General features: G+C 45.8%; 1 protein-coding gene across 1 annotated transcript; it reads left to right on the top strand.

Moving 5' to 3' along the window:
- Window positions 1-604: 604 nt before the first annotated feature.
- On the top strand, window positions 605-6,873 carry LOC119329770 (probable disease resistance RPP8-like protein 4). Its single transcript, XM_037602866.1, has 3 exons — window positions 605-1,081; window positions 1,236-1,381; window positions 3,725-6,873. The coding sequence occupies exons 1-3, from the start codon at window positions 743-745 to the stop codon at window positions 6,234-6,236; spliced, it is 2,997 nt and encodes a 998-aa protein (XP_037458763.1). The 5' UTR covers window positions 605-742; the 3' UTR covers window positions 6,237-6,873.
- The last annotated feature ends 5,336 nt before the right edge of the window (window positions 6,874-12,209 follow it).

Here is a 12,209-nt window from a genome sequence, read left to right as displayed (position 1 = left end):
AGTAGTTTAGTTTTTTGCTTTTGGGCAGGGCGGGCCACGGCACGCTTTTGCCTCCACGTAGCTCCGCCGGTGCACATAAGGGAGGCACTGGTTTAGGAGTGCGAGACCATGAAGGCAATTTGATACGAGCTCAGGCGATTTGGTACGAGCATGGTCTCTCTGCTATGACAATGAAATCATTGGCAATTCGAGATGGTGTCCAGCTAGCGTTAGATCTGGGCTACAGAAAGGTGATAGTTGAAACTGATGCCCAAAGGTTGGTCAAATTGTGGAACTCTCGAGATATTGATCGCTCGGAGATTGCTACCACAATGAAAGAAATTTAAAAGCTTTGCGGGAATTTTGAGGAGTTTCACTTAACTTTCATTCGAAAGAAGTGAACGAATTAGCACATCTTTGCGCTATACACTGTAATTCCTTTAGGAGACGCTGTCTTTGGATAAATTATGTTCCAGCCTTCCTCACGCCTTGTGTGATGAAGGAATGTACTCCCGCTTAATTCAATAAAGTTCTTGATTCTCAAAAAAAAAAAAAAAAGCTGGGTGTCGACTTCTTCAGAAATCATCGTGAATGTGCGTCCTCCGGGGGCGGCGCGTTATGGTGAAGGACCATGCCAGCTTCACTAGTCCCACGCCATCCACGCCACGTCCAGGCTACTAGCGACAACGACGCCAGTGCGCCACCAACCAAAACTTGCCAAGCACACTGACTGAGTGAGGCAGACGGACGCGGGCAACCAATCATGGCGGACGCGGGCGTGACGGGGGTGGCGGTGAAGCTGGGCGAGCTCGCGGCGGCGGAGGCGACGGCGCTGCTGCGGGTGGACACCGAGATCCGGTCCCTGCGCCGGAAGCTGGCCTACCTGCAGGCCCTCGTCCGCGGGGCCGACCGCGCCCGCCGCGGCCGCGCCAACGAGTTGCTGCTGCTGTGGCTGCGGGAGACGCGGGAGGTCGCCTTCGAGGTCGAGGACGCCGTCGACGAGTTCCACCTCCGCGTCGAGGCCTTCCACCTCAGCGCCAAGGGCCGCCGCGGCTGGTGGCACGGCGCAGCCTTCAACCTGGTCCAGGGGCTCGCCACTCAGGTAAAACATCCCTCTCACCGTTCAGTGCCTCCAGGTTCCTTCAAAATTATGCCAATTATGCAAAATTATATCCCTAAAAAAATTATGCAAAATTTTAATTTTGTTTTTAATGAATGTTGATGGGCTACAAATTAAGCAGTATGAGGTTGTGCAGATTGTTGTACGTCATGGGTTGTCGCATCAGATAGTGAAGATCAATGAAAGGATTGATGAGCTGAATCAGAACAAGGAAACATATGCTATTGAGAGTTTTCCATCCGAAACATGGAATTCGTCATCGATTGAAACTGATCCCGAGTGGTATGCTGTTTTTATTGTTTATTATTTGCTTACTTGTACTTGAGTTTGAGGTAGTTTCTCTTGTTCTTGTTACAAGGCCACAATGCTGTTTCCTTTTGTATCACAATAGTAGTTCTTATTTCTTAGGCATTTTCCTTCCATTTGATGTGATGCAATGCAATGGTACATGAGTTAAGAGCTGCAAGGATCTGACAATTCCATATTAATGCTGCTAAATGCAAGGATCTGACACCCTCGAACTCTCGAAAGTCAAAATTGTTCACGTTTCCCCTCTACTGGTACTGAGATGGTATTGGCTGACGTGGCCTCTTTGTGCCTTCTTTTTGTGCTATTATCATGTCCACGTGGGCAAAAATGTCAGTGTGTCACCATTTCAGAAAGAACCGAGGAAATCACATCAAAATTATATTAAATGTAAAAGGACGGGGAAATTCACAAAAATAGATAATTGGAAAAGTAATTGAACAATGGTAAACATTTGAAAAATAGATTTAAATAAATTTTAATATTCAAGGAACTAATAAATCGATAAAAAATAAAAACAAAAATTTGCACGTTTCAGGCAAATAACACAAAAACGCATTTTAACTAGTTCTTTTAAAGGTTTACAATATTTTCCTCTTTTTACCAGAGAACTTTTTAAAGATGGAAATGTTGCCAAAATTAAAAGAGCTATAGCTCTTTATACCATATTTTTATCCACCTTTCAGAAAATATATCAATTTGTATTTTTCTTCATTTTTGGATGATCAGTTTTTACTGATTTTCAAATTTATTTTCCTCTTTTTTTCTATCTAAATGTTTTGGATTTTCCCTTGTTTATTAAGATCATTATTTTTTGTACCAAACTTTGAGTGATGTTGATCCAGTGACGTTTTTCCACTTCTTGGACAACATTCCAACGAAAATATAGACACATAAGCGCCATGTCAGCCAAAACCACAACGCCGCAACAGCTTCGGTAGGGGAGTGGGGTGAGGGGTTATAAAGTGAACTGTGGCTTGGCATGCCCGTAGTATTCAGCTAGTCATTGAGCAGCCGACAAGCAAACACTCGTAATTTGGTATTCATTTACTTTTCCATATCCGTCTGGGGCAGGGATCAACTTGATCTCCATAAAAAAATGGGTATCAAAGTGCTTGGAGAAGTATTTGTCCGAGACCCAGGTGTAATGCCATCTATCCGCAGGGCCGTCAGATTGATTGCATGACCCAAGAATCGCCTAAATGTCTCGTAGTTCTTCAAAAGCACGACCAGAGAGTGGGGGATTGAACAGGTCAAAATACCATCTGAGTATAGAACCTCTCGGACCAAAGCATCCTTATACTTTTTACAAAGGAGAAGCTTGCAGGGAATTTCTCTTTAAAAACCATGTCATTCAACTAATCATTTTAAAAAAGGTGTCCTGACTTTGCTTTGCAACTTGCCATCGTTCTGTATTTGCCACTTCATTTATGATGTGCTTCCACCAGGAGGAGTCTTTAGGGGCAGAACAGTTGCGAACCAAGTTGCTATAGTAGGCATTCCACACTAGCTTGACGCCTTGACCAAAGGGAGATCTTGTTTCTTGCTCAAATTTTTGTAGGTTCTCTATCATGAGGGAGTCACTCCCTTGTTTTTAATTTGACAAAAAAAAACTGAGAAAGTGGATGTCTGAAGGCAAACTAATCTGTATCTAAGTGTATTTGCCCTTAAAAAATGTTCTGTTATGAACTCTAACTAGTTTGTTTGTTTGTTTATTTGGAACACTACTGTCGCATTATGTACCTTGAGTATTTGTTAACAATATTACTTTGCACATTCATGTCGATTCATTTACTTATTTAATTATGCAGGGCATCCCTCTTAAAAAATAGATAAATAATTGAATAAATATTGATTATGTAGTCGAATGTAGTAAGAAAATTGTATGATTAGTTAGTCTGGGACTCTGTTCTGACTTCTGAGTAAAAATTGTAGGATTGGAAATGCCGCTAGGTCGTACATTCTAATTTTTTGTGTATTGTTAATTTGGCTTCATACAGCCTCTTACAGAAACGTAGGGAAAGGCTGCGTACAATAGATCCAAAGTGGTCGGACCCTTCCCCTGACCCTGTGCAAGCAGGAGCTACATGCACCGGGCTGCCCCCCCCCTTTTTTTTTTGTTAATTTGGCTTCATCACATATTTCAGTGACAAACCCTTTATCAAGTTTCAAGTTATTTTATTTTCTTCTGGTAGACTATCTGTTTAAATAAAAAATATGTTTGACACTTCATGTTGTAAATCGACTATGCGTGTTCTAAAAAAGCATGCACACACTAGTTCATCATTGGCAGTTAATACTGATCTATTGGTGCTGCAGGTACGAGGATGGATATGTTGAAGACTCCAGAGAAAGTGAATTTGCAACCCTCAAAGACCAAATCATTGACAGAGAGAAGATTGTTTGTCACCGTGCTGTCATCTCAATTCTGGGCGAGTGTGGCATTGGAAAGAAAACACTTGCAAGAAAGCTGTACAACGACCCTGATATTATGAGAAACTTTGAGGTGCATGCATGGGTATGTCTTCCACCGCACATCAGGTTCACAGACTATGTGGAGTCTATGTACAAGCAGGTCAGCTCAGAGGTCCCAGAAGCACCTGAAGAAGTTGATAAGGCATCATTGGAACCTGGTAATGGAGAAACCACCAGTAAAGAGCGCAAGCTTCGACAACTAATGCAGAACAGGCGGTACTTAGTTGTTCTTGATGGTTTGGTCGAAATCAGTGACTGGAACTCTTTGTTGGATGTCCTGCCAGATGAAAACAATGGCAGCCGAATCTTGCTTACGACACGCCTAAGTGTTAAGGAAATCAATCATATGGACCCGCGTATTGCTCCCCTTGAATTGGGTTGCCTTGAAACCATACACGGTCAGCAGTTGTTTTGTCGACGAGTTTTTGGAGCAAAGAAACCTCCAGAAATTTACAAGTGCAAAGCTTACTATGACAAAGTTCACAATATATCGACAGGTCTTCCGCTAGCCATCATTGTGCTTGCTGGAGTATTACGATCAAAGGTGATTCCTACGGAGTGGAATGACGTCCTTGAGCAACTCGAGACCAATGGCCAGCCAAAACCAGTTGGAAGCATATGGTCTTTAGCTTTTGATGATCTGCCACACCACCTAAAGTCATGCTTTCTCTACTTTGCGTCCATGTCAGAAAATATTATTGTTTATCCAGATCGTTTGGTGCGTCTGTGGATTGCGGAGGGTTTTGTGGTGCCAAAGAAGGGGAAAACTTTGGAGGAGGTTGGGTTTGACTATCTGAAGGACCTTGTCTCAAGAGGACTAGTCCAGGTCATGGACAAGGATGCTGGAGGGCGAATCAAGCTGGTAGCCATCCACAATCTGCTTCATGCGTTCCTGGAATCTGAAGCACGGGACTCTGGTTTCCTTGAAATCCACCACCAAGCTAATGTCCTAAATCCAAATGCAGTGCGGCGCCTTGCTGTACACAACTATGTGGATTCATTTGTCAACATACCTAATGAATTTCCTAAGCTGCGTTCTCTTCTCTGCGATTTCGCAGAAGACCAACGCAGCAGTTCAGTATATGAATCGCTTCGACCTCAGACAGTATGGGGCAGCTTTGCAGAGATGTGCTTGAGAGCATGTGGAAGTTCCGACAGAGCTGGCCTCAAGACCATTCATGGGCTGCACTTCTTACAGGGCTCTAGGTTCCTACGTGTCATCGATCTGAATGGTTTGAAGATCCAAAAGCTGCCAGATGAGATTGGAAGAATAATCCACTTGAGGTACCTTGGTATTAGAAACAGCAACTTGGAGGAGCTCCCTTCATCCATTTCCAAGCTTGACAATCTCCAGACATTAGATGTAAGGAGAACAAATGTGACAAGAGTTGTCGATGAATTTTGGGAAATTGAAGCACTGAGGCATGTGCTTGCTGAGAAAATCTTGTTGCCTGATTGCAGAGTCTCCTTGAATAATTTGATGACCCTAGATGGCGCGGAGCCTTCAAACCCGTGGCATGATCAGATATGTCCATTGAACTACATGTTATGTCTCCGGTCTCTGTCGCTGTCTGGGATTTCGGATACCCACACTAAAGCGCTTTCAGCAGCTCTCAGGAAAATGGAATTCCTTGTGAACCTCAACTTATCTGGTGAAGTCCTTCCATCCACGATGTTCACTGACTCAAGCATGCGCCGCCTCCAGGTGCTGATTCTACACGGCAAGTTGGAAGACCTTGATGCTTCAAAGAGTGACCGATATGTCATGCCAAACCTCACCATGCTCCATTTGCACAAATCAGAGCTGTCGCAGCCGTTTGTAGACAAGCTTGCAGTGCTGCCATGCATCGCTGAGATGGAGCTCTCATATTGCTCATACAGCGGAGCAACGCTGGTTTTTCCTGGGAGGGGATTCCAGAGCCTCCGAAAGTTGAAGCTTATTAATCTGTGCGCCTTGGAGGAGCTGGTGGTAGAGCCTGGCGCCATGCCGATGCTCTCGGTCTTGGCCATGCATGGTTGCAGTAGTCTGAAGGTTCTAGATGGTCTGAATGACCTGGAACACCTCCAAGAACTGGCCCTGTACAACATGGATGTGCTCGCCGACACCATAAAACTTGACGACAAGAAGCTTTGTGACAAGATCAAATGCCTGACCACCCCCACCAAGGTAGACCGAGGAGTGGTTGCTGGTTACTGGGTCAGAAATTTGGGGAGACCGGCTATGACGTCACCCGCAGCTCCAGAACTACCCTGCGGTGACTTGGAGAGGTCTGGTTCTGTTGGGCGAAAAGCAACTGATGACATTGAGGTACACTACAGTTCCGGCGGTGCATGGACAAGGTTGGCACAGGTGTAAGCATGTTTACTGATCAGTGTACAGAAGAAGCATGCCTTCGTGTTGATTGCTTGGTGATTCTGTGAGGTGTCATGCTTGCCATGGACGGAGAACTTCTGATTACTCGCCGTCACCTACCTGATTTTCTGGGTTTTCATGGTATATCACGGAACTGTTTCGAGTTCTTAGTTGCGAGCTTTCTATCATTTTTCGACAAAAGGGCCACAGCCCCAGCTCAAGGAATGAAACTGAGTGTCAGCGGACAAAGAGTGGTATCAGACTGGGGTCTCAAACGGAATGCATATAGTTTGACAAAAAAAAAAACAGAATGCATATGTGTTGCAGTGAGATAAAAAAAAGTAGCCTTCTGAGACATTTCTAAGCTGATAGCTACATTGTTTTTTTTTTCCTGAAATGACAACCGGCAAGTTGGTGCAAGTGCAAGTAAGATTCATAGGTTCAGCAAGGAGCAGCTAGAATAAGAGTGTGTCATGTCTTCAGTCTATTGTTGTTGTGTTATACCTTTTCATTTCATATTGCCATGTCCGCCATGGCCATCTTGTAACTTGCTGCTTGACCTTGTTAGCAGCTACAATGATCTTAAGGCCCTTGAATCTTAGGTATATTCTTCTCTGCTCTCGAGGATTTTGCCCTTGAATCTGGCGCCAAGCTTTATGTTGCTTGTTTACTCAAAAAATTATCTTCCGATCGAAACGGCAGCAGTTGTGAGACTATTCATCGAAAGGAAACCAATCATCTACGGCAGTCAATTAGTGCCAGAAAATCAGTGGGAATAGACGAACACTCCAATACAGGATGTTGTTGGTTGCAGCAGTCACATTTGTAAGAGAACACTCCAATACAGCATGTTGTTGGTTGCAGCAGTCACATTTGTAAGAGCATCTACACTCGCGTCCCCAACAGGCACCCCAAGGCGAGTTTTTTCGCGCCGGCGCCGAAAAAACCCTCCAGTCGCGTCCCCAGGACGCCGACATTCGCTGGCTCGGTCCATATTTTGGCCCGGCGATCCCAGGCCGAACCCAGCACACTGGGGGGCGCTTGGGGGCTCCGGCGGAAGGAAAAACCGCGCCTGGGCCACCACTGTCAGGCAAAAATTCCTCGTCCAGATTCGCCCCTCTCCACCCCCCTCCGCGCACACGCCTTCCGCCGCCGTGCCGATCCCGACGCCGTCTACCTACCCACCACCGCTAGAAAGGCCATTCCCCCGTCGGAAAAGAGAGGGTTCGCCGTGGCAGCCTCCCCCCGCTCCTGAGCGAGCTTTCCGACGCTCCAGCCACGCAGGGCAGGGTTATCGGCGGCTGCGCGCCTACCACGCCCGCCAGGTGTTCGACATTTTGTCTGCTCGACGATGGACTCGGACGAGGAGGAGGCGTTTGCGGCGCCACTGGAGGAGGAAGCCGATGTCGACGCCCAGGACAAAGAGCATCTCATGGTCCTCACTGCTCTGGCCGGCCTGTTCGCAAGCAATGCAAAGCCGCGGCGAGGTGGCTCAGCGTCGGGCCGGCTGAAGGGAAAGCAGAGGCATCGATTGGAAGGCTATTGCTTGCTCTACGCCGACGCTCCACTGCACGGCGAGAGAGTATTTTGACGCCGTTATCGAATGAGGCGAAAACTCTTCCTCAGGATTATGAATTTCATCTGTGAGTTCGGCAGCTACTTCAAGTGCAAGAAGGATTGCACCGGCACACTTGGATTCACCTCACTCTAGAAGTGCACGACAGCTACGAGGATGCTTGCATACGGAGCTCCCGGTGATTTACTGGAAGACTATGGACGCATGGCCGAGTCCACGACCATTGAGTGTTTATACAAGTTCTACAGGGCAGTGGTGGCAGTGTTTGGACCTCAATACTTACGATCACCCAATGCTGAAGACACAGCTCGGATCCTAGCACAGATTGCAGCAAGAGGATTTCGTGGGATGCTTGGAAGCATCGACTGCATGCATTGAAAATGGAAAAACTGTTCATTCGCTTGGCAGAGGATGTACAAAGGCGCCAAAGGCAGTTGTAGTGTGGTACTTGAGGCAGTGGCCACACATGACCTCTGGATTTGGCACTCATTTGGTATGCCAGGAACTCACAATGACATCAACCTACTGCAGTGCTTGTAACACCCATGATGCGGCTATATCTCCCACGTGTTGGGGAACGACCTAGAGGCATAACCGCATGGTAGGCATGTCGCAAGAGGGGTAATCTTTACACATTCCATGTATTGAATAAGAAAGGGATAAAGAGTCGGCTTACAATCACCACTTCACACAATACATAAATATATCATACATCATCCAGAATACAATCAAGGTCCGATTACGGAACCAAAATAAAGAAAGACAACCCCAAATGCTAGATCCCCGATCGCCCCAATTGGGCTCCTCTACTGATCATCCGGAAGAGAAACATAGTAATAGCCTGAATCCTCGTCGAACTCCCACTTGAGTTCGGTAGCGTCCCCTGTACTGGCATCATCGACACCTGTATCTGTTTGGAAGTATCTGTGAGTCACGGGGACTCAGCAATCTCACACCCGCGAGATCAAGACTATTTAAGATTAAAGGTAGGAGAGGGGTAGTGAGGTGGAGCTGCAGCAAGCATTAGCATATATGGTGGCTAACATACGCAAAAAGAGAGCGAGAAGAGAAGCAAAACACGGTCGAGAAGCTAAAAGTGATCAAGAAGTGATCCTGAAGCTACTTACGTTCAAGCATAACACGAGACCGTGTTCTCTTCCTGGACTCCGCCGAAAAGAGACCCTCACGGCTACACACGCGGTTGATTCATTTTAATTAAGTTAAGTGTCAAGTTCTCTACAACCGGACATTAACAAATTCCCATCTGCCCATAACCGCGGGCACGGCTTTCAAAAATTCAAAACCCTGCAGGGGTGTCCCAACTTAGCCCATCACAAGCTCTCACGGTCAACGAAGGATATTCCTTCTTGCGGGAAGACCCGATCAGTCTCGGAATCCCGATTACAAGACATTTCGACATTGGTAAAACAAGACCAGCAAAGCCGCCCGATGTGCCGACAAATCCCGATACGAGTCACACGTATCTCGTTCTCAGGGCACACCGGATGAGATATCCTACGAGTAAAACCAACCCTCAAGTTGCCCCGAGGTGGCCCCGCAGTCTACTCGGTTCGGACCAACACTCAGAGGAGCACTGGCCCGGGGGGGTTTAAAATAAAGATGACCCATGAGTCTGCGAAACCCAAGGGAAAAGGCTTAGGTGGCAAATGGTAAAACCAAGGTTGGGCCTTGCTGGAGGAGTTTTATTCAAGGCGAACTATCAAGGGGTTCCCATTATCACCCAACCGCGTAAGGAACGCAAAATCAAGGAACATAACACCGGTATGACGGAAACTAGGGCGGCAAGAGTGGAACAAAACACCAGGCATAAGGCCGAGCCTTCCACCCTTTACCAAGTATGATATCCCAACAATATCCATGTTCCAACATGGAACAAACTTCATCTTCACCTGCAACTAGCAACTCTATAAGAGGGGCTGAGCAAAGCGGTAACATAGCCAAACAACGGTTTGCTAGGAAAGGTGGGTTAGAGGCTTGACATGGCAATATGGGAGGCATGATATAGCAGGTGGTAGGTATCGCAACATAGCAATAGAGCGAACAACTAGCAAGCAAAGATAGAAGTGATTTCGAGGGTATGGTCACCTTGCCTGCAAAGTTCTCAGAGTTGACGAAAGCTTGATCCTCGTTAGTGTACTCAACAGGCTCCTCGATCACGTACTCGTCTCCCGGCTCTACCCAAAGCAAGAACACAAGCAAAGGACCAACAATCAGCCACGGTGCAATGCACAATCAACATGATGCAAAACATGGCATGACATGCGGGATGTGATATGCAATGCATATGCGTGCTCCGGAAGGAAAAAGGATGAACAAGGCATCAACTTGGAAAACCAAGTGTGCCGCTGGAAAGATGAGATGATTTCGGTCGAAATCGATATAAAGATTGCCGGAAACAGATGCACGGTTTGCAAATGGCAAGCAAAACAAGAATGTCACAATTCTGTGATTAACAGCACGATGTCATCTAGAATACAACAAGAAACTAAGCTACTTCACTCCAACATAGCAACAAAGCACATGGCAATGATCTACTCAAGATGCTTGACAAAACATGAACACTGAGATATGGCTAAATCACACAAGAGCAGGTTCAAACAAGCATGGCAAAAGTGCAAAAGATATTAGCTTCATAGACTTAGTGAAAATACTAACATGCCAGGAATAACATCAGGAAGCAATGTTTAGAGCAAGCAAACAATATGCTACATGAACATATCATAGCAAAAAAAGGCATGGAATGAATCTACTAAATGCATGGATCAAAAGTCTCTTACGACCATGAGCCAAAAAGGCACAGAAGGTATGATGCCACCCATGTAAACATAGCAAGAATTGTTAACAGATTCAGACTTAGCAGAAAACTGAGCATGGCATAAACATAATTATGAAGGCATCTTTGCGAGCTCGATTCACTCACCACAAGGCATTGCATGACAATATAAGCATAGCAATAGCAATAAGACATGTTCATGAAGCTAACCATGGCAAGAGCAAGTTCATAGCATGCATAGATCAACTACAACAACCATGGCAAAATCGATTAACATGTTAACAATCTGCCAGGAACATTTTATAGCAAAAGTAGAACAAGATTAAGTCATGCTAGGGCACTCCATAATTGCAAACAGGGGAATGTATGGATAGAGCATAACCATATGTACAAATCATCCTTACTGAAGCAACTCAAAACAAGCATGGGTCTCACTGTAGCATCATGTTTATATGGCATAAAAATAACAGCAGAGCAAGGACTTAGCAAAATCCTAAGTCCCTGAAATCAGCAATATCACGAAGGCTACTTTGCATGCTTGTGCTAGTCACCACATTGATCAAAAAAATACATGACAAACACCCCTGTAAAGATGGCATGGCATAGTTCACAACACATGTAGAGCTCATACCCATATGCAGCACACAACAAATGTGGCAAAAATGACAAATCATCATAATATGCTAAGTAACAGCAGCTAACAATTTATAGCACTCTTGTATCAACGATTTGGGCATCAAGATGGACTCAAACAAGCATGGCACAAAGGAATGAAATGAATAGCACATCATGATGAACATTTTGATATATTACACACACAAAATGGAGCAGCACACATGGAGTTATGGCATGATGAATAGGGCCTAAAAATGTGAGGGGGAAAAGACTTTGGAAAATATACCCCTCCGAAAATAGATCTAGGGTTGACTGGCACGCAATCTGTTGGGGATATAGCTATCAGTTATGACCCGCCCAGGAGGGGCCGGGTCAGCCCCAATGGCGGGTCATAAAGGAAGCCCAATAGATATTCAAGGCGATAGGTTATTAAACCTTATAGAAGGCCTAAAGGCCTAGCGGCGGCTTAAGGCCCAATATTGTAAACCGCCGTATGTAAGAAAAGACTTGTAAGGAAAGGAATGTAAAAGAAGTCACCGAGCCGGACACAATTTATGAGCCGGCCGGGACTCTGTAGGCCACCAGGTGTTAACCCATGTATATAAGGGGACGACCCGGTGGCGGCTTAGGGCAAGAAACAAGAGATCGATAACCAAGTCGGCGAACTAGCCTCTTGGTGATCGAAACCCCAACAATATCAACACAACTAGACGTAGGCTTTTACCTTCATCGCAAGGGGCCGAACTAGTGTAAAACCTCTCGTGTCCTTTGTCCCGATTAACCCCTTTAAGCTTCCTAGTTGCGATGGCCCTACGACTAAGTCCTTTTGCTAGGACATCTGCCGTGACAATTCCACGACAGTTGGCACCCACCATGGGGCCAGCGCACGGTGGATTTGAGTTCTTAAAGGGCAACTTCGAAGGCTCAAGGGATACGTTGTGGGCCGGATGACCAAGAGTCATCGCGGCAAGCTCTACATCGACGATGAAGG

The sequence above is a fragment of the Triticum dicoccoides genome, chromosome 7A (genome assembly GCF_002162155.2).
Source record: "Triticum dicoccoides isolate Atlit2015 ecotype Zavitan chromosome 7A, WEW_v2.0, whole genome shotgun sequence".
Classification (NCBI taxonomy): Eukaryota; Viridiplantae; Streptophyta; class Magnoliopsida; order Poales; family Poaceae; genus Triticum; species Triticum dicoccoides.
The sequence above is the reverse complement of the archived record's forward strand: the minus strand, read 5'-3'. Positions and strand labels throughout refer to the sequence as shown.